Raw genomic sequence first — 22,030 nt, 5'->3', positions numbered from 1 at the left:
CCCCCCTCCCCTCCCGGCCCCCAGCTACAGGGCTGACTCCTGCCAGGCCGGGGCCCGTGGACCTGCGCCGGCACCGAGTCCGGTTTCTGTTCTGGTTGGCCATGGCGGTCAATAGTTTGCCACCAGGAGCGTGGGTGTGCATTGCTTTAATAGCTGAGTCAGCTGGCTGACTGCCCCCCCCCCCCCATATCAGATATAGGAAATAAAAAACAGTGAGTTAGGGTTCCTTTCACGTGGGAGGACAGCCATATACAGTTATGGGCCCTGTGGGCATCTAGACATCACAGTGCAGGATAATAATTTTCATATGAATGGGGCCTCCGTCGTTAAGTTTAATTACATTTATCTTTTTAAGAAAAGCGGGGAAGAGTGTGGTGTGTTTTAGAGGTTTTAATCTAAGATGGAGTACACGCCTTGCTGCTTCGGTAGAACTGAGCCCTTAGCCCTCGACAAAACTCGCCTGTCCAGAACGACTTGTTTTTACGATTCCAGAGCTGAAACTCCCGAATGAAACAGAACAAGGTCCTATCTGTGTTACTTATGGCCCAAATGTACACATTCTTCTGTAGCCAGGTCCATCTTCCAGCCAGGCCTGCGCCAACCTGAGCCTCGGCTCGCCTGGGCTGCTGCGGCCTCCCTGTCCCTGGGGTGGTCCCCTCCCTGTGCACCTGGACCTGGGCCGGTCCCCCTCCCTGTGCACCTGGACCCGGGCCGGCCCCCCTCCCTGTGCACCTGGACCCGGGCCGGCCCCCCTCCCTGCGCACCCGGGCCGGTCCCCCTCCTGTCCCTGGGCTGGTCCCCCTCCCTATGCACCCGGACCTGGGCCGGTCCCCCTCCCTGCGCACCTGGACCCGGGCCGGTTCCCCTCCCTATGCACCCGGGCCGGTCCCCCTCCTGTCCCTGGGCTGGTCCCCCTCCCTGTGCACCCAGACCCGGGCCGGTCCCCCTCCCTGTGCACCCAGACCTGGGCCGGTCCCCCTCCCTGCGCACCTGGACCCGGGCCAGTCCCCCTCCCTGTGTACCCGGGCCGGCCCCCCTCCCTGTGCACCTGGACCCGGGCCGGTCCCCCTCCCTGTGCACCTGGACCCGGGCCGGTCCCCCTCCCTGTGCACCCGGGCCGGTCCCCCTCCTGTCCCCGGGCCGGTCCCCTCCCTGTGCACCCGGGCCGGTCCCCCTCCCTGTGCACCCGGGCCGGTCCCCTCCCTGTGCACCCGGGCCGGTCCCCTCCCTGTGCACCCGGGCCGGTCCCCCTCCTGTCCCTGGGCCGGTCCCCCTCCCTGCGCACCTGGACCCAGGCCGGTCCCCCTCCTGTCCCTGGGCCGGCCCCCCTTCCTATGCACCCGGGCCGGTCCCCCTCCCTGTGCACCTGGACCCAGGCCGGTCCCCCTCCTGTCCCTGGGCCGGCCCCCCTTCCTATGCACCCGGGCCGGTCCCCCTTCCTGTGCACCTGGACCCGGGCTGGTCCCCCTCCCTGCGCACCTGGACCCGGGCCGGTCCCCCTCCTGTCCCTGGGCCGGCCCCCCTTCCTATGCACCCGGGCCGGTCCCCCTCCTGTCCCTGGGTGTTTCCCTGTTTATCTTGGCTGACGGCACCGCCCTGCTCATCCTGGGCGCACCGCATCCCCCTGCTCCCTTCTCTTTCTTGGCCTCAGCGGGCCTTCGTCATGGCACCGGCACCGAGGAAGAACAAAAGCTCCTCTCTCAGGCTGACATCATGTTGTGGTGAAAATGCCACGCCTGTCAGCTCATCTCCCAGACGGGGCTCAGGCTGAGACAACCTCGATGCGCTGGAGACGCGGACGGATGGAAGCAGAACCAGTCCAGAGTCCAATGTGACACTGAAACCACAGACCAACAAACCCACCCACCCCGCACCGCAAACCAGCAACGCGCTTCACAAACACAAGGAAACGCCAGTGAATGGAAAATTTTAGGGCCAAAGACGACCGTGAGTTAGAAAGAAGGCGACCAGAGTGGCGCTGCCTGCCTGTGGCTCTTGTCGGCGGCCTATGTGTCCCAGGAGATGGGGGACCCTCGTTCTTGGTCCCGTTCCCTCATTAACGATGGGCCTGGCTGGTCCGATGGCTTAATGAGCTTAGTTACCGACCCTGGCCACCCGTTAGCCAGGCCACCAGCCCCTCAGGCTCGTGCCAAGGACCGGAGACCCCAAGCAAAGCCCAGGCCCGATGGACGAAGAGTTGCCGTGGGCTCCACACGGGGCTGTTACGACGACAGACTCACAGAGGGAGCTGTGAGGACTTGGGGGGCAGTGAAGGCACCGGGGCTCCTGGGCTTCCCAGGGCGTGACCCGCAGGGCAGCCGGTCTCCATGGGAAACGGAGGCAGGAGCCATGGGCAATGGACACTGGCCCTCTCCGCAGAGCAGGCCTGCGTGGGGCCCGCTCCTGGAGCCTCCTGTCTCTGAGCTTCTGCTCCTGCGTCCTCTCCCTCCCGTGGCCCCCCCCCCCCATCTTCCGCTTTGTGCAGCACCCCGACCCCGTCCTGCACTAGCCCCGTGGTCGGCAAACTGCGGCTCGCGAGCCACATGCGGCTCTTTGGCCCCTTGAGTGTGGCTCTTCCACAAAACACCACGGCCTGGGCAAGTCTATTCTGAAGAAGTGGCGTTAGAAGTTTAAGTTTAAAAATTTTGGCTCTCCAAAGAAATTTCAATCGTTGTGCTGTTGATATTTGGCTCTGTTGACTAATGAGTTTGCCGACCATTGCACTCGCCGACTCTGAGCCCCTCTCCCTCCGCCTCGGAGCATCCAGACCTCCCGCTTCCTCCACATCGGGACCCAGCCGCTCCAGCTCTCTCGTTCTGTCCGATTCCCAGGAAAAAACCTCAGGTGGCTCCATTGTGTTTTCCCGCCAGTGGGAGGGCAGGTCCCCTGGCCTGCCTAAAGGTCCAGGCTGTCCTTGCTGTCCCCAGCAGAGGCGGGATCTGCGGGATCTGCGAGGCGGCCCTTCGGCAGGGCCAGGCCCAGCGGGCGGACTGATCACTGAGATGCAGAGTGGGGTTCTCACCCAGCAAACGGGGAAAAGAGCTGAAGGAGTCCTTCCCTGTTGCCTCTAGTTCCCCCACTAACAGACTGGGTGCCAATGATAAATCACACCCTCTCTCCACAGGGTGAGGGGTCCGAGTAGATAAAAGTGCCATTTGCCACGTCCCAGCTGCTGCTCTGAGAACAACACACACACTCGCTGTTAATCCCCGGGAGGGAGGTGCATCTCCAAACCCCGGGAAACGCAGGCCCAGGCAGGTTGAGTAACTCGCCACCCGTCCCACAGCTGCTGAGCGGCGGGGCAGGGATCTGAGCTCCGTCTGTCTGGCGTCAGAGTCCTCGCCCTTCTCCATGCCCTTCACCATGCCGAGTTCACCTGCCATTGCCCTCCGGGCACCCCGGGACTGGGGGTGGGCGGGGGGAGTTGGCAGTGAGCCGTTGCGGCGGGGGCCTCGCTCTGTGCTCTGGAACAGGGGGTCCATTGTATGGGCCGGGGCACAAGCACCCTACGGCAGCGCTGCCCTCGGCCTGTGCCCTCTCTGAAGGGCATGCGAAGTGCTGGCCTGTCAGCAGGGATCAATCAAAAGGCTCTCGTCGGCTCAGTTCAAGGGCTGTTGACCCAAGCGGACGCAGGAGGTCAGGCCACGCATCGCTCTGACATGTCCCATTGCTTTGGGTGTGACTTAGCTCACCCCGTTGTTGGAACAAATGCATTTTGTGGGGACACATGCACCCCAGCAGCTCGGTGGCCCCGAGGCACGCTCAGGGACGTGCTCATGAGCGGGGGGGTTCAGGGTTCGCTGCCGAATTCAGCGTGAGGCGCAGACACGCCGGCCTCCACTGCCGTCTCCATCCCAGGCCCACGCGTGGGGCAGGTCGTGCCCGAGGTACCGGCTGAGGGCAGCCGCAGTCAGCAGCGGTGGCTGGTGACAATTGCCGAGACACAGGAAATACCAGGCGGGACCTGGCAAGGGTGTGCAGGCCCTGGCGATGCCCCTGCCAGGCCCCTGGCCGGGCCCCAGAGCGCTGCTGGCCGGGAGCGAGGGGCCGGAAGCAGCTCTGTTCCAGGGGAGCCTCCCCCCCGCTCCCCGCCTTGGGCCTTCCCTCCCGGGTGTCCCCGTCCACAAAGGCCGCCCTGTGTGGCCTTCACGTGAGTTTTCCCAAGTCAGGACGCGGAACGGCCAAACCTATAGGCTAACTGGCCGTGGCAGCGCGGCGGAGGCCCGGCGCACACCGCCCGCCACGTGAGCGCCAGCAGGGCCGCTGTGGGAGGGGTTGTTGTTCCGTGGGTGCGCCGAGGCTGGACCAACCAGCCCGACGTGGGAAATGGTGACTTACAGCTGGTCTCGGAGCCTTTAAAAGGAGAGCGTCCCGAACCGGCCCTGATTCCGGCCCTGCAGCGCCATGAGGTCTCTGGTCATCCTGCCGTCCCTGCTCCTCCTGGGAGCCCTGGCCCAGCACGACTGGACGTACACAGGTGAGCCCCACCTCGGGCCGCGGGACCCCGTGACCCTCCTGAGGACCCGGGGAAGCCGGGCATTCCACCGGGTGGGAGCTCCCCACACGCGATGGTGTGTGCCCTCCGCCGCCGGCTGCAGGGCGCGGGGTGAGGAGGACGCCCCGCACTGCAGCTGCGATGCGGGAAAGGGATGCTCGCCCTTCACAGGCCCGGCTCACCCGCCGCTCTTGTGCTCTGACACGTTCCTGCGCCCGGCCGGCCTGGGAGCCCCCGCCCTGTCCGACTGCAAAGCCCTTTGCTTTCTTGGTCTGTGGGTGGGAAATAAAGTCGTCACAAAGGGCTGCCCGCTGGCCTGGCCGGGTGGCTCAGTGGGTTGGAGCATCGTCCCACACTCCAAAAGGCTAGGGGTTCGATTGCTGGTCAGGGCACACACCTAGGTTGCGGGTTCGATCCCCAGTTGGGATGTGTATGAAGGCGACCAATAGCTGTTTCTCTCTTACATCAATGTTCCTCTCTCCCTCCCTCCCTTCCTCCCTCCTTCCCTCCCTCTCTAAAACCAATAAAAACATATCCTTCGGTGAGGATTTAAAAACAAAACAAAAACAGAAACCAAGGGCTGGCCGCAGCCTCCAGGGCCCGGGAGCGTTCTTCTCAGCTGCCTCATGAGACGAGGCCGCCCCAGAAGGTCCCGACGCCGAGGACCGGGCACCCGGGCCTTTGGGGGCCCCCCGCTGCCCTCCCTGGGTTGCCAGGACCTGCTGACACTGGAATCATCACTTCACTGAACCCCGACTTTTACCTGTGAAATCAAAGCCCCTGGCATTTAGCCCCGTGGGCGCCAAGGATAGGAAGACCACGTCTGTGGGGCTTGGACACGAAACACCCCTGCCCCGTGGCAGTGCCGAGCGCGCCTGCCTCCCCGCCCCCATCTTTTCTGAGCTGCCCTGAGGCACAGGCCCCGACAGGCCACGGGCGGCCACTGGCCGACGCAGGACCAGGAGCAGACGCGGTGTGGGGCCCACTTGGCACAACCCGCCCCCGACACGGGGAAGCACCCATTTGGGGGATCTATGTCCCGTAGGCCAGGGCAGTGGGACTGGGGACACTGCAGGGAGACCCAGGGGGTCCAGCCACAGGGGCGGCTGGCCAGCCCTCGCCGCTGCTGGGTGCTGGGCTGAGGAGCCCACGAGGCCGTGCCCTGCTGGGAGGGCGAGGAAGAGAGGGAAAGCCAACAGCCCGGCCGCTGGGACTGTGGGCCTCAGACAGCCACCCAGGGCCCAGAGAACTGGGGCAGCTACTGCAAGGGCCTCCCCCGCCCCCAGTGCTGGCAGGGGCCGGGGCCAGAGCTGTGCGTCCGCCTCCCGGAGAGAACCGTTTAAACCTGGTCTGGACATCACGCAGAGAAGCACAGAATGGACTTCCTATTGCAAAGCCAAGAAGCTGCTCACGGCCCCGGTCCAAAGTCCTCCTTAACACAAGCTGTGCCCTTACCCCTGGCGGGGGGGGGGGGGGGGGAGCTTGGACCCACAGTCACAGGGGTGAGACCAGGACCCACGGCTGTTCTGAGGTCATCACTCTCCCCACTGTGGCTGTGAGAGATAAATTTCCTTACTTTGATATATATATATATATATATATATATATATATATATATATATATATATGTGTGTGTGTGTGTGTGTGTGTGTGTGTGTGTGTGTGTGTATACACACACACAGTGTATTGATTTCAGAGAGGAAGGGAGAGGGAGAGAGATAGGAACATCCATGATGAGAGAGAATCATTGATCGGCTGCCTCCTGCACGTCCCCCACTGGGGATGGAGCCCACAACCCAGGCAAGTGCCCTGACCGGGAATTGAACTCTGACCTCCTGGTTCACAGGTCAGCGCTCAACCACTGAGCCACGCTGGCCAGGCTGCTCTGTTTTAACCAATTACTCGCTCATCTTTGGATCTGGCGCTTCCTTTCTTGCCCGAGTACCTGTCGTCAGGAACTGGAACCCGGTGAAAGGACTGGGGCCAGGAGGCAGGTGGGAGATCCTGCCGGCGGGCGTGGGGCCGTGTCACTGTCGGGGTGGGGGCTGCGTAGGACAGTGTGGCATCTGAGGAAACGAGGAAAATCCATGCTCTCCGTTCGCACAAGGTCCTGGGCCCAGCGATGCCCAAGCCACGGAGCCCCTAACGCATTTATCAGCTGCCCGTCCTTCAGAGGGAAAACGGAGGCTGTGTAGTCACCACTGTTTTCAAAACACCAAGTTGTGCCCTAACCGGTCTGTCTGGCTCAGTGGATAGAGCACCGACCTGCGGACTGAAGGGACCCACGTTCGATTCTGTCCAAGGGCATGTAGGGTTGTGGGCTTGATCCCCAGTAGAGGTCATGCAGGAGGCAGCTGATCGATGCTTCTCTCTCATCGATGTTTCTAACTCTCTATCCTTCTCCCTTCCTTTCTGTAAAAATCAATTAAAAAACATATTAAACACACATGCATACTCACACACACACACATATACGCACACACACACACGCACGCACACTCACACATGCACACACATGCACACACACGCACGCACACACATATATACACACACGCACACACACGTGCACGCACGCACACACACGCACACGCACACACACCACGTCGTGTCCACAGGGCAGGCACTGCCATAGGGAAGCCCAGACGCCGGGGCCCCTGGAGTGGGTTCAGATGCCCCTCCCACCCCCTTCTGAGGCCCCGCGTCTGCTTTCTAGAAGGCAGCCTGCCGGCCACTGGGGGCCCCGGCTGGGCAGGCCCTGCTGTGAGTGGCAGGCTCTGACCTTTGCCCCAAGTGGGGTGCCCCAGGGAGAGCCCTGACCTGTGCTCCCCTTTGCTCTCTCCCCGCTCAGAGGGGCCGAGGGATGAGACACACTGGCACGAGGAGTACCCCACCTGCGGGGGGGACAGACAGTCGCCCATCGACCTGCAGAGGAGAAAGGTGCAGTACAACCCCGCCCTGAAGGCGCTGAACCTGACCGGCTACGACGTGCGGGGCGGCGACTTCTCCATGATCAACAACGGCCACACCGGTAAGGGGAGGGCGAGGCTGCTGACCAGGGTGGTCGCAGGGCATCTAGAGCAGCGGTCGCCAACCTTTCGGACCTCACGGACCACCAGCGGTCCGCGGACCACCTGGCGATCGCTGCTCTGGAGCACAGCCTGAGGGTGACCGGCGTTAGGCCCTGAAACGAAACGAGGAGGCTCTTCCGAAGGTGTGCGGCCTCTGTCCTTAGCCTCCGTCCCCGCTGCTCCCTCAGTCCCCGTTAGCCTCTCCTGCGCTCACGCAGACCCAACCAGAGGCAAACCCAGGTGACAGAGGCAAACCCAGGTGACAGCGGCAAACCCAGGTGACAGAGGCAAACCCAGGTGACAGCAGCAAACCCAGGTGATAGAGGCAAACCCAGGTGACAGCGGCAAACCCAGGTGACAGCGGCAAACCCAGGTGACAGCGGCAAACCCAGGTGCAGGCAATGCTGCCAAAGCCACAGCCCCGCCTGGCTTTGCCCCCTGGTCTGTGGCCCTGTCTGATTTTCCTCCTTTTCCCTCTGGAGTCTGATTAGCTCAAGTGCCCACAGGAGGCCCAGTATTTCTCAGAGGCTGAAGAGAAGCTCTAGTTTTCCCTTCCCTCCGAGAAAGGGGAGGAGGTCGACAGGAAAAGTGGGGTGTGGACGGCCCCCACGTCGGAAGCCTGGACCAGACAATGTAACAGCCATGCCCTGTGTGTGCAGAACATCCCGGCGGCCAGTGGCCTGTTCCTTTGGGGTCCCCTCAGCTTGTCAACCAGAATACACTCACAGCTCATGCACGTTACTCCGATTTCTCTCATGCATTTTGGAAGAGTTTTATAAATTCGCTTCTAAGATGATTTGGCGACGCTTTAGAATGGCTCTGTTTTCAGCAAGCTCCACGCCCATTCAGGTGACCCTGCTCGCGGCACGCTAAGCTCATCCGGGACCAGGGAGGCTGCCTGCCCAGGAGGCCTGACCCATCGGCCACCTGCACCCCTCGCTGCCCCCCGTTTTCTCTTCCAGTGCAGATCAGCCTGCCCCCCACCATGCGCATGACCACGACCGAGGGCACCGAGTACGTGGCCCTGCAGATGCACTTCCACTGGGGCGGCGCGTCGTTGGAGATCAGCGGCTCCGAGCACACCATCGACGGGCTCCGATACGTGGCTGAGGTACCGTGAGGGTCCCGCCAGGACCCCTCTCTCAAACCCACAGTCACTTCTATTTTCTTTTTTAAATAGGTTTTTATTGATTTCAGAGAGGAAGAGAGAGGGAGAGAGAGAGAGAAACATCAACGATGAGAGAGAATCATTGATCGGCTGCCTCCTGCACGCTCCCTTCCCCACCCCCGCACTGGGGACCAAGCCTGCAACCCGGGCACGTGCCCTTGACCGGAACTGAACCTGGGACCCTTCAGTCCGCAGGCCGATGCTCTACCCACTGAGCCAAACCAGCTGGGGCCATCGTCACTTTTCTTATTCAAACAGCCCCAAAGACTTTCTGCAGTGGTGATGGTCATGTCTCCGGAGGTTGAGTTTATTTTTCATTCATTCGCTGCTCATTGATCAGTGCTGTGTGCGGGTTCAGGCCAGGGCCCCATCCTCAGGGAAGGCAGAGCCTGCGCAGTGTGGCGAGCCCTCTCCCCTTCGCCTGGTCTCTGTGTGTTGGGTTCTCGGGTTTCCTGTCTTGCTCAGATCTGTCCTTAGGACGACCACAGGACCACAGCGGCCTCCTGGGCAAGGCGCTCACGTCCAGCCCACGGAGACCGCAGGAGAACCCGGGGGCCTCATCTGATCCCGCTGGACTCTGCCAGCTTGGCTGCCTGGAGGGAGGTGGGGTCAGGGAAATGCCCTTGGATTGCCACATTCCCAGACTCCCACTCATGCTCTTTCCATTCCTGGAGAACTTTCTGGTCTTTTCTTTGTCCCATTAATTTTCTTTTTTAAAGAGAGAGTGAAAGGGAGGGTGAGAGAAGAGACACATCAATGTGAGAGAGACACATTGATTGGTTGCCTCCTGCACACGCCCCAATCAGGGCCAGGGATCAAGCCTGCAACCCAGGTTTGTGCTCTTGACTGGAATCGAACCCGTGACCCTTCAGTCCTTGGGCCAATGTTCTAACCACTGAGCAGAACCGGCCAGGGTGAACTTTTCTGGACTTGACAGATCTCGAGGCCTAGACGGAGGGAGACGGAGGGCGGCGTTGTTTGTGTGGGACGGTCTGAGGCCTCGATGGAGCCTCTGCTTTCCTCCTTCCTGCAACTTGAAGCCTTCGGAGTCTGCACGACGGCCCTTGACCCACCTTGTCTTGCCCCCCCAGATTCACGTCGTCCACTACAATTCCAAATACGGAAGCTACGACGTAGCCAAGGATGCTCCTGACGGCCTGGCCGTGCTGGCGGCCCTCATCGAGGTAGGCGGTAGGCCAACTCCGCGGGGGCAGGCGCAGGTCGGCGTCCACACGGGCGTTCAGTGTGGATAGGGGTCTCCTTCCTGTCCCTGCGCCCCCGTTCCTGAGCCCCCAACCCTCGGACATGCTGACTCGGGAGGATTTCTAGCGCATGTTCCTTCTGCGTCATCAAACTCAGAGACCTTGTGCAAGGTGACCTGAGAGAGCGGGGATCGCAGGGGCTGACTGAACCGCAGCTGCGGGGAGGGCAAGGGGAGGCCTGCGGCCGCCGTGCCGGCAACACCTCTGAGTCTCTGAGGAAGTCTGGAGGGTGGGACGTGCGGCTCCGTGGCAAGGAGTAGCTGCTGAATCCCGTCCCCCCAAACAAGTATTAAGTTGGATAAAATGGTCACAAGCAACCACATCAGCGCTCTGGAAGTGGGCCAGAGGCAACAACGAACGGAGGCATTTACTTGTGGAAAGTAGCTAGACTTTAAAAATATATATATTTTTATTGATTTCAGAGTGGACAGGAGACGGAGAGAGAGATAGAAACATCAATGATGCGAGAGAACCATGGATCGGCTGCCTCCTGCACGCCCCACACCAGGGATCGAGCCCACAACCCATGTGCCCCGACTGGGTATCGAACTGTGACCTCCTGGTTCATAGTTTGAAGCTCAAACACTGGCCATGCTGCCGCTGGGCTAGAATTTTGAGCAAGAGCAGTGGTAGCTGGTGGACTTCCCATCCCCACCCCTAACTCGGTCAGCAAGGTGGCTTACGGCGGGGGGGGTGTTGGGGGTGTGGGGTGTGGGGGTGGGGGGCTGGACAGGAACGCCAGCAGCCGCACTGCCTGGGGCAGGGGGCTGACTGGATTCGGGGTAAAAGCTGAAAACTCATGGTTGTGGTGGTGGTGGTGGGGGGCTGTCAGTATAAGTAGCAAATTTGAAAGAAAAGACAGAGAACGGAGAGAACGCGCAGCTCTGACAGCCTGCGGGGCAGTCCCAGTTGGGGTGAGCGGCAAGAGGCAGAGCGATCAGAAATGTATGGACGATGTCCTGGGAATGAGTCACGGAGGGCCTGTCAGCTTCCCAGAGGTGGGAGCAAACGCTGCGGCCGGCGTGAGACCTGGCTGGGCTTCGTGCTTCTCGGCCCTCACCCAGCTCCAGCAGCAGAGGGTGAGGTCTAAGGAAGGGCCCAGGGCGTTCAGCAGGACCTCTGCTCAGAGCCTTGACTGACCACAGCTCCGCTGACCCTCGGTGGCCCCTAGGAATCCGGGCTACAAACTAAAACCGATATTGAGGAACTGAGCAGAGACAGACACACGTGGATGCCGAGGGAAGAAGGCCATGTGACGGCCGAGTGCAGACTGGAGAGACGCCAAGGGTTGCTTACAACACCCAGGAGCTGGGAGAGGCCAGGAGGCTCGACCCTGCAGCCTCCAGAGGGGACGTGGCCATCAGGGCACCGCATTTCCGACGTCTAGCCTCCAGAACTGGGAGGGAATACCTTCCTGTTCTTTTATTTTTTATTATTTTTAAAAATATATATTTTATTGATATTTTACAGAGAGGAAGGGAGAGGAAGAGAGAGTTAGAAACATCAATGAGAGAGAAACATCGATCAGCTGCCTCCTGCACACCTCCTACTGGGGATGTGCCCGCAACCAAGGTACATTCCCTTGACCGGAATCGAACCTGGGACCCTTGAGTCCACAGGCTGACGCTCTATCCACTGAGCCAAACCAGTTAGGGCCCTTCCTGTTCTTTTATGAAATAAAGAAAACCACACAAAACAAAACACCAAAAAACGGAGTAGAGCAAAGACATCAGCTGCTACATACTGCTGGGAGATGTAGCGTGCAATAAAGCCAGGACAACTTACTAAACAGACATACAGACAAACAAAAAACACACCCTTAGCACAATTTTTAAAAATCAGAATTCATATTTGCTACTAATGCATTATCTAAAATGTCCAGTTTTCAACCAAAAAAAGTTGGGCATGCAAAGAAATTGGAAAATGTGATCCATATTTTAGAGAAGAGAAAGCAGTCAGTAGAACTGATGCTGAGTGGACCCAGAGTGATTTAGCAGACAGCACTTGAAAACAACTGTCATAAATATGTTCAAAGGATTTTTTAAAAACTACGTTCAAATCATGAAAGGAAAATGTGACAATGATCCCAAAAGGGAAGTCTCAATAGATAAACAGAAACAATAATTATGCACCAAATGGCAAGTCTAGAGCTGAAAAGTGTAATGAACAAAATGAAAAAATTCACAAGAACTCAACGCAAGATTTGAGGCAGCAAAAGAATCCATGCATTTGAAGATAGAACAAAGAAATTATCCATCTTGAAGACCGAAGAGAAAAGATTGAAGAAAACAAACATAGCCCTGGAGACTCATGGGGACAAGACCACATGTCCCAACATACATATAATGGGAGTCCCAGAAGGGAAGGAGACAGAGAAAGTGGCAGAAAAAAAGTTGAAGAAACAATGGCCCCAAATTCCCCAAATTCGATGAAAAACATTAATTTACCAGCCCAAGAAACTCAACAAACCCCACATCTGATAAACACCCAGACACATCAAAGTCAAACTGCTGAAAGCAACAAGAGAAAAAGAACTTGTTATATACACAGACTGGCGGTACAACTAACGGCGACATCTCACAGAAACAAGTCCTCAGAGGCAGCGGAATGACAGCCGACCGGGAAGCCCTCTCCTGAACCACTCTTCGAAAATGAGGTGAAATGAAGACACCCCCAGATAAACAACAACCGAGATAATTGCTAGCAGACCTTCTTGTAAGTATGAAAGGAAATCCTTGGGCCGGAAGAAAATGACACCAGACAGTAACCCAGATCCACAGAAAGCAATGCAGAGGCCCAGAAATGGTAGCTAGATCAGCGAGTACAGACAAAAGAGCATCTACAGATACTGTTTTGTTTTGTCTCAAAACACCCCCCCCCCACCACCACCACAAAATAGCTTAAAGCAATAATAATGCCACTGTATTGTTGGATTTATAATATACGTAGATGTAATTATAGATGTCGAAAGATGGGGAAGAAATAGAGCTACACTGGAGGAAAGTTGCTATATTTTATTTATTATTATTATTATTTAAAAAATATATTTTTATTAATTTCAGAGAGGAAGGGAGAGGGAGAGAGAGAAACATCAATGATGAGAAAGAATCATTGGTCAGCTGCCTCCTGCACGCCCCCTACTGGGGATTGAAGCCGCAATCCAGGCACATGCCCTTGACTGGAATCAAACCCAGGACCCTTCAGTCTGTAGGCCAACGCTCTATCTACTGAGCCAAACCGGCTAGGACGAAAGTTGCTATATTTTACTGGAATTAAGTTAGTATCAACCCAAGTTAAGTTGTATATTGTAATCACTACAGCAACCACCAAGAACATAACTAAACGTGGTCCCATGGTACACAGAAGGTGGAACAGAGGGACACAAAAGGACACGACACATTTATTATTTTTTATATTTATTTTTTAAATATATTTTTATTGATTTCAGAGAGGAAGGAAGAGGGAGAGAGAGATAGAAACATCCACGATGAGAGAGAATCATGGATCGGCTGCTTCCTGCAAGTCCCTGACTGGGGATTGAGCCCACAACCTGGACATGTGCCCTTGGCCGGAATCGAACCTGGGACCTTTCAGTCCGCAGGCCAACGCTCTATCCACTGAGCCAAACTGGCTATGGCAAGACACAGCACATGTAGAAAGCAAACAGCAAGGGGCGGTTATAAATCCCAGAAATCTGGATTTATACGCGGCGGAAGAGGACGTGGACCAACCCCACTGACTGGAAAGAACCGTTGAAAAGAGACCTTTTCCACCCAAAACAACTTTTCTGACTTTAAGAACGTCAACACTCATCTAAAAACGGAAGTGACCTGGCGGCGGGCAGGACAGGGCAGTCAGGGCCTGCCGGGGTCACTGGGATAGTCCGGCGTGACTTCTGGCCCTTCCCACGAGGTTGCCGAAATGCTTCAGAGCTTGTCTGCCTGGGAGAGACTGCGGAGCCCGGGCAGTCGTGGCAAAGCCAGACTGTGCCCCCGCTCAGCCCCCGCGGCTCTGCCCAGTCAGCCAGGGGCCCGGCAGGTGGGCCGGAGGGGACGGGGCCAGGCTCCCCACCGAGGTCACTGCTGTTTCCCCTGCAGGTCAAGGACAATGCGGAAAACACCTATTACAGCAACTTCATTTCTCACTTGAAAAACGTCAGGTATTCAGGTAAGGGAGGCCACAGCGGCAGGAGGGAGGAGGAATGAGTGTGTGGTGAGGACGGGGGTGGGGGGTGGTGGTGGGGAGGGTGGCAGATGAGCCCTGTGAAGGGAGAGCACCCTCCCTGTGCGAGGTCTCCTTTTCCGGCAATTCCTGCTGTTCCAGGCCTCGAACCCGCTGAGAGCCTGGTCATAAACTACCTGTCCATTCCCACAGCTGGGGCCTCTGGACGGCCAGCGCTATCTTCACTTAAGTGCTCCGCCTCGCCCCCCCGCCCCCGGCCCCAGCTGGCAGGGTGATCCTGGTCCCTAGAGAGAGGTGTCCCCCTCGGTGTCAAGCTGAGACGAATCTCTAGACCAGTGGTTGGCAAACTCATTAGTCAGCAGAGCCAAATACCAACAGGACAACGATTGAAATTTCTTTTGAGAGCCACATTTTTTAAACTTAAACTTCTTCTAACGCCACTTCTTCAACATAGACTCGCCCAGGCCGTGGTATTTTGTGGAAGAGCCACACTCAAGGGGCCAGAGAGCCGCATGTGGCTCGCGAGCCACCGTTTGCCGACCACGGCGCTAGACGGGAGCCCCTCCTCATCGTGCCTGGACACGCAGACGGGGGCTGGTCTTCCCGCCCTCTGCCTCGGGGAGGCCAGTTCTGGTCAGAGGGGTCGCCTGCTCCCAGGGCCAACCCTTGACCTTGAGCAACAACCACGTCAGCTTTGAGGGCGTGGCTTTGGGCCTCCCACTGTGGCCACGTCTGTTCCTGCCCCTCCCCCAAGCCTCCCGCCCTCCCGTCCGTGGGCCTCCTGGTTCTCACTACGGGTCAGCCTCGTGCCTTCCATCTCTCGTTACCTCGCAGGTTCCAGGGCCTTCATTCTGACAAACGCCCTCCACGCCCTCCACGCCCCCGCCCCCCACCCCCCCATCCTCCCACAAGCTCACCGGCCAAAGCCCAGACCAACTCCCAGCCTGTAGCCACGGCTGGAAATGGTGGGGAAAAACAGACATCGAACGGGCATTACTGTTGTCCACAGCTACCGATGAGGACAGGTCCTGAGGCTGCCCCGTAGAAACCTTAGATGGCTCCTCCGGGCGCTGGCTTTCCCCCTCTCTAAAATGTCCCCTTCATCCTCCTCTTCTCCCCCGACATCCCTCTGCCCTGGCCTCGGCCCACAACGGTGACGATGATGATGAGCTACACTCAGGAGCACGGCCTGTGTGCTGGTCCCATCCAGCACTTTAAAACACCTTCCCCGTCCCCCGCAGCAACCCTCCTGACCCAACCCTCCTGACCATTCCCTTGTCACAGAGGAGCAGCCTTCAGGGCGGAGAACCTGGCCCGGAGGAGGTAGCGGAGGGGTCTCCCCCCAGGTCTTTGCTCTTCATCCTTCCAGGAAGCAGGACCCGGGGGAGAGGTTTCCCAGGCATCAGCTTCGGTGCCCCTCCGCCCCGCGTGGGCCAGGCGGTCTGAAGGTGGTGAGCTCTGAGCCAAGTCCCTCACGTCCTTTGTCTGCGGTCCCCTCTGTTAGGACAAAGCACCGTTCTGAGCGGCCTTGACGTCCAGGACATGCTGCCCCAAAACCTCCGCGACTACTACAGCTACTGGGGCTCCCTCACCACGCCGCCCTGCACGGAGAACGTCCACTGGTTCCTGCTGGCCGACACCGTGCAGCTCTCCAAGGCTCAGGTACCGCGTGCAGCCCCTCCCCCAGGCCCCCTTTTGACTGCCTGGCTAACAAGAGTGCTCCCCCGAACCCCACACAAGGCCAAGTCCCGGGCTCCTGCGGTGTTCTCCATGGACAGGGCTGCTGGGCCGCCCTCTATTGCCAGGAGGGATCTTACCAGTGCTGTGGCAGGGACGGGCAGATGGGCATCGCCAGCACCCAAGGAGCCATAGCTCAGGCAGCAAAAGGACGGAGCCCGGGCCAGGCCAGGGGAGGGAAGTTGCACAGTGAAGGCGAACACTCATTGGGGGCACTCTCAGAGCCTGCCGCAGGCCCTGCAAGTACACAATCCCGTCCTCCCGGGCTTGCATTCTGACTTCACCAAAGGCTTTGTTTGGGCAAGGACAGCGTCACTGTAGGTCTCTGCCATCGCAAATTCCTGGAGCCCTTCGAGAAGGGCGGTAGGGGTCATCCGTCCCCCGGCTGAGCATAGGCACAGAAGGACTTGTTGAGCTACATAAAGGGCAGACGTACTGCGGGTGCAAAGCACAGCTGACATTTCCTTTTGGGTCATATTCTTCCTCAGGAAAAAATATTGCTTTTTCTTACGCTTTTCATTTCCCTCCTCGAGGGAAGGTGGAGAGACCCATATTCAAGGAGACCCATACCCACACACAAAAATGTTGCCAACCAAAAGTTGGAAGTGCCCCAGATACCTAATAGAATCAAATGTAAATTATCTCTGGAAATGTGCACCTTAAATCCATATGTTGACGAATTTCCACCAAGTTACCGGAAATGAGCTTAATTAGAAACAAAATCACAAATTACACAAGGAAAAAGACACTATGAGTGAGCGTCAACAGAAATAGACCTACACAAGTTTCAGGCAGCAGAATTATCAGTTAATATAAAGTAAGAATATTTATGTATGTAAAACTGCATAATAGGTATAAGCATGTTTAATATGTTTAATATGAGTTTTAAATATGATAAAAGAACAAAAAGTATAAAAATGACCACATAGACTTGAAAAAAAAACTCCAAATAGAATTTCTAGAATTGAAAAGATAGTAAAAACAGAGTACATGCATTTAATAGACAGAGCTGAGAAAATGATCTAAAATGAAACACAAAGAGAAAAAGAGGTGAAAAAGAAATAGAGAGACAGAGAACAGAGTGGAAAAGTCTAACAAATATCTAGTTGAAACTCTAGGAGAAGGGAGGCTGCATAGAGAGGAGGTACAATTTGAGGAATATTGGCTGACAAATTTTCAGAAGAGTTGAAAGACACCAAGTCATAGACGTATTCAGTAAGCCCCATGAGTCAATGTAAATTTTACTCATTTTATTTAAAAAATATTTTTATTGATTTCAGAGAAGAAGGAGAGGGAGAGAGAGAGAGAGAGATAGAAATATCAATATTGAGAGAGAATCATTGATTGGCTGCCTCCTGCACACCCCACACTGGGGATTAAACCCTCAACCAGGGCATGTGCTTTTGACTGGAATCAAACCTGGGACCCTTTAGTCCGCAGGCCGACACTCTATCCACTGAGCCAAACCAGCTAGGGCTCAACGTAAATTTTAAAACATCCCCCGCCCCCCCCCCCCACACACATATTAAACATATCAGAGTGAAACCACAAACAAATCAAAGACAAAGGAAACAATTTAAACATCAGCCAGAGGGGGAAAGAACAGATTACCATGAAAAGAGCATGATTACACTGACAGCAGACTCCACACAGCAGCAGTAAGAGTCAGAAAGCAGTGGAATCATCTTTTCAAAGCACCAAGAGAATGAACAGCTGACCTAGAACTATACACGCAGCAAAAATGCCTTTCGAGGATGTAGATGGAATGCAGATATTTTCAGGAAAATGAACATCGAGCTTGCTGCCTGGCACGTCTCTGTTTACTTCTTCCTCCCCTTTCTACTGTTGACCCAAGACTCGTAGAAAATGATTAAGAGAGATTTTTGGAGGAATAAAGGGATGCATGTCCTGTGCCTGACAGGTAGCACCCGGACCCTGCTCTGGGCTTGAGCTCTCACAGCTGTTTTCTCCGAGTTGCCCAAGTCCAAGATGGAGTCCCATTTCTAACGAAACTCTTTTCCATCGCCCCTGTGTCCCTGCCTCTCCATATGTCACTCCTTGTTGCCTGCAGATTTGGAAGCTGGAGAATTCCTTATTGGACGACCACAACAAGACCATCCGCAATGTTTACCGCCGGGCCCAGCCCCTGAACGACAGAGTGGTGGAAGCCAACTTCGTGTATCACTCTAATTACCGTAAGATCAACTCTCATCTCTTCTTGGCCATTTGGTGACTGCTGTTTTCCTCCGTCCCTGGTGGACCGCTCTCTCCCGGCCACCGAAAGGGGAGGAGAGTCGTCTGAGCAGCAGGAGGCTCAGATGGACCAACGTGTACCGGACGTGGCAAAGGGTGTGACTCGTTTTCCTAGTCCCGGCAGTGATACCCGTGAATGGAACCGAGGGGTCGATGAGGATGGGCGGCTGTATGACTTACTACCTGCCTGGTCCTGGCCACAGACGGTAGGAGAAGCAAGATGTCAGCAATATCCAGACGCTCCCATCAGAGTGTAGGCCCAAGTTAACCTCAGTGTAACCCAACCTAAATCATTCCCCACACACTTTTATCTTAGCCTGTAGCCCAAGCCATCTCAACTCCTCCTATATATCCCCTCAAGGGAGGGGGGACCACACTGTTAGCCACATTTTCTTGGGGATCAAGCCCTGACACCAGGGTGCTGGGTGTAGGTGGAGGCCGTCCGACTCCCCCTGGAATCGCTAATCCACTGGGTCAGGCTCCGACGTCGGGTCTGAGGTTGTAAGAATATATTCTGCAGTTCTCCCATCTTTATTTTGGTCTGCTCTGTCTCTACAATCTATTTCTATTTACCATTCCCAACACCTTTATATCCTCTAACACAATGGAATCAGTTTCCAATCCATATTACCCCGTCTTTACCTGTCTCTTTTAAGATTTTTAAATCTCCATACTTAGCCCCTCCTCAAAATATGCTTTTCTCCCCATCTTTCCCTCCTGGTTCATTTATTGGTTTCCCTCGCATCAGTTTGCTCCTCCAATATGATACTAAGAGAAAAAATAGCGAATCCAGCTATAATGATAACTTCCCCATATTATACTACAGACTGGTGGTCGCCAACCTCTCGGACCTCACGGACCACCAGTGGTCCACGGACCACCGGTTGGCGGCCGCTGCTCTGGACGATGTTAGCAGTAACGCTTCCTTTTTCAAAATGCTGGCATCTTCCTCAACAGGTCCAGTTGCTAGCAGGCTAGCCACAGGGAGCTTAGACTCTATCTTTCTCCTTGTTCTGATTTTGCCAGGTTCCCCAGTTTTCCCAACTCAAAATTGACACTATTTTTCCCCCAATCCTCACCTGAGAATATGTTTTTATGGATTTTAGAGGGAGAGGAAGGTGGAGAGAGAGAGAAACATCAATGTGAAGGAGAAACATCAATTGGTTGCCTCCTGTATGTACCCTGATCAGGGATCAAACGTGCAACCTAGGTTAAGTGCCCTGACCGGGAATTGAACCTGCAACCTTCTGGTGCACGGGGTGATGCTCCAACCGGCTGAGCCACCCGGCCAGGGCCACACCACTCCTGCCACAGGGACAGAACGTACAGCCACATCGCAAATGCTTCGTCTGCTTGGCAGGGGCAGGGATGTCACTCCGGTGTGCCCTCACGAAGGAGCTCAGATGTGCCCGATACCGGGGCCGCGTAGGCCACGCACTCCCCGTCGCTGTTTGCCGTGGGCCCACCGTGGCCCTCCTGCGTCTCCTTGCCTGGGATGCTGCTGTGACTCCCGGGAGAGAGTCAGAGGCTTCCTCCCACCCCGCCCTGGAGGGGCCCGAGTGATGGCCCGCCTTCGCCGATGAGGGAGCAGAGGGCGTGGCGTCAGGCCCACCCTCTGAGCAGCGACTGCCTCAGTGGAGCCGGTGGGTGACCCACGCGCTCCGCCTAGTGCTGCCTCTCACGGATCCAGAGTAGGACCAACCGTCCGTGAGGAAGGGTCTGAGAGCCAGGGCAGTGCCCAAGCCAGACGCTGGTCAAACACAGACCACGGGCAACTTACCGGAAAACGCCCACGTCCTCTACGGCGAGGAAGGGCCACTGGGCATCCCAGGAGAAACTGAGGTGCAAGAGTACAGACCCGCCTTCGACGTGTCACCCCTGGCAGACGGGCAGCTGGCCAGCCTAGATTCAGACCCAGAGAAGATGCCGGAAGCCAGTCGGACGGGCACGCGGGCACTTGGAGGCATCACCCACGCTGCCCCAAGCTCAGTGTGGGGAAGGGCATCTGCTGCCCCCCGTTGTCTGGTTTCATGGGGACCCCCCGAGTCTTGACCTCTTTCTACGAACTCTTCTTTTTACAGAACACGCTCTCGGCTCTGAGCTCCGGTTCTACCTGCGCAAGATCGACGGGAAGCTGGACGAGCTGATGAGCTTCGTTGAGAAGAGAGCGAAGAGAAGAGGCTGGTACCACTGAGCGTGCGGCGTGAGCCGGGCAGGAGGAGCCCGCCCTGCCCCAGGACGCCACCACCCGGGCCCACCGCTCCCCCTGACGCACCTGTGCGACTTCTGATTCAAACCCGAGACCGTCCTCCCGGGAGGCAGCGAGCTGGCGGACACGTCTGAGGAGGGACGTGAGGCGACACCCGGTTGGAACAGGAAGGAAAGGGCTGGCTCGCCTCCCGTCGAATCCTGCTCGCTGATCTTTCTGAACAACACACCGGCTCCGACCTCCCCGTAGCGTGTAGATGCAATAAATGGCTTTGGAAATGTGTCATTGGGGCAATGTCTCTTTTCTCCTCCTCTGTCACACGTCACATACCCCCTCCTTGTCCTGCCCGGAGGGACCACTGAAGGGTCCCGGGTTCGATTCCGGTCAAGGGCATGTACCTCGATTGCAGGCTTGATCCATGGCCCTGCTTGGGACTTGCGTGGGAGGCAACCAACATCTCTGTTTCTCTCTCTCTGTCTCCCCTCTCCCTTCCACTCTCTCTAAAAGTCAATGGAAAAATGTCCTCGGGTGAGGATTAAAACAAAACAAAAAATCACAATAAATATTAACACACACACACAGACACCCCAAAAAAGAAAAAGGAGCCTCTTTGTGGGGAGCCTGTGGGTGGGGAGGTTTGGAGCGGGCCGGGCCCTGTGAGGGGAGGGAGAAAAGCCAGGGGAGCTGGAGGGAGCGGGGAGGGCTCGTCCTTGGGAGTGGCGTCGCCTTGTCGTCGTCTCTAGACCCAGGTTCAAGTGCGAGTTCCACCACGGACTAGTCACGTGGGATAAAAGTGGCCCGTGCTTTCGAGCCGTGGTGGACGCAGTAAGACAAGGTTGAGACGTGCCAGCCGAGTGGCCTGTTTCCATTGCTCCGTGCGGGGTACCCTCACGGAGGCCCCTTCCTGCCCTCTCTAGCTTCCTCAGGGCGGGGGGCGCTCGCCCTCCTGAGCTCCTGTGCTGCCGCCACCCCCCCTCCGCTCTTCCCCGTGGGGAGGCCTGGGGTCCAGGCCGCGGCTGCCTCATTCCCAGTTTACAGAAAAGGAGCCCAGAGCCAGGTGACCTGCCCGAGGCCTCCCGGTGGCAGACAACAAAGCTAGGACTTGAACCCAGGCCTTTGGCCGCCCCGTTCTTTCGCCTCCAGAAGTCTTCCTTTGCTTGTTCAACCAGCGTGGTGAGGCAGCTGCTCGGGGGGGGGCGAACCGGGGGCTCAGGCCCAGCGTCCTGGGGACGGCTTAGGGAGAAGGCCTCTCGCATTGACCTTGTGCTTCAAAGGTTCCCCCATCTGCAGCCTCAGAGCAGTGCCGAGGTGGGGACTCTGGTGGGGAAACTGAGGCCCAGAGTCACTCTGGAGTGGGAGGAGCCAGGCAACGCGCCCCCCAGTATGACGGAGGGGTCCCTAAAAGCCATGGCTCTCGGCTCTTGTAAGACAACGAGGCGCAGCGCCGTCTGTGACGCGCCCTTGCGCCCGGGACAAGCATGATCGTCGCCTGCACTTCTCCCAGAGCCGGGAGGACGCGTACCCCAGCACTTGGGCTCCTGCTACATCGGGTGAGCGGGATGGGGGGTGGGGGGATCAGGGACGAGCAGGAGCTTACTGGGCACGGAGGCAGGAGCCGAGGAAGGTGGGGATGCCAGGGCAGGCGGGGGTAGAGCT

The 22,030-nt window shown here is 57.1% G+C and overlaps 1 protein-coding gene across 1 annotated transcript; it reads left to right on the top strand.

Annotated features, from left to right (window-relative positions):
• Positions 1-4,404: 4,404 nt before the first annotated feature.
• On the top strand, positions 4,405-20,359 carry CA6 (carbonic anhydrase 6; the record flags this gene model as incomplete). Its single annotated transcript, XM_079777889.1, has 11 exons — positions 4,405-4,477; positions 7,344-7,523; positions 8,526-8,674; positions 9,823-9,915; positions 14,091-14,160; positions 15,680-15,837; positions 17,984-18,141; positions 18,281-18,334; positions 18,992-19,073; positions 19,930-20,101; positions 20,247-20,359. 11 exons carry the CDS (start codon positions 4,405-4,407, stop codon positions 20,357-20,359), a joined length of 1,302 nt encoding a protein of 433 aa, XP_079634015.1.
• Positions 20,360-22,030: the final 1,671 nt, after the last annotated feature.

This window comes from Cnephaeus nilssonii (assembly GCF_951640355.1).
Source record: "Cnephaeus nilssonii genome assembly, chromosome: 7".
In the NCBI taxonomy this organism is placed as follows: Eukaryota; Metazoa; Chordata; class Mammalia; order Chiroptera; family Vespertilionidae; genus Cnephaeus; species Cnephaeus nilssonii.
This window is presented reverse-complemented; position numbering and strand designations above follow the sequence as displayed.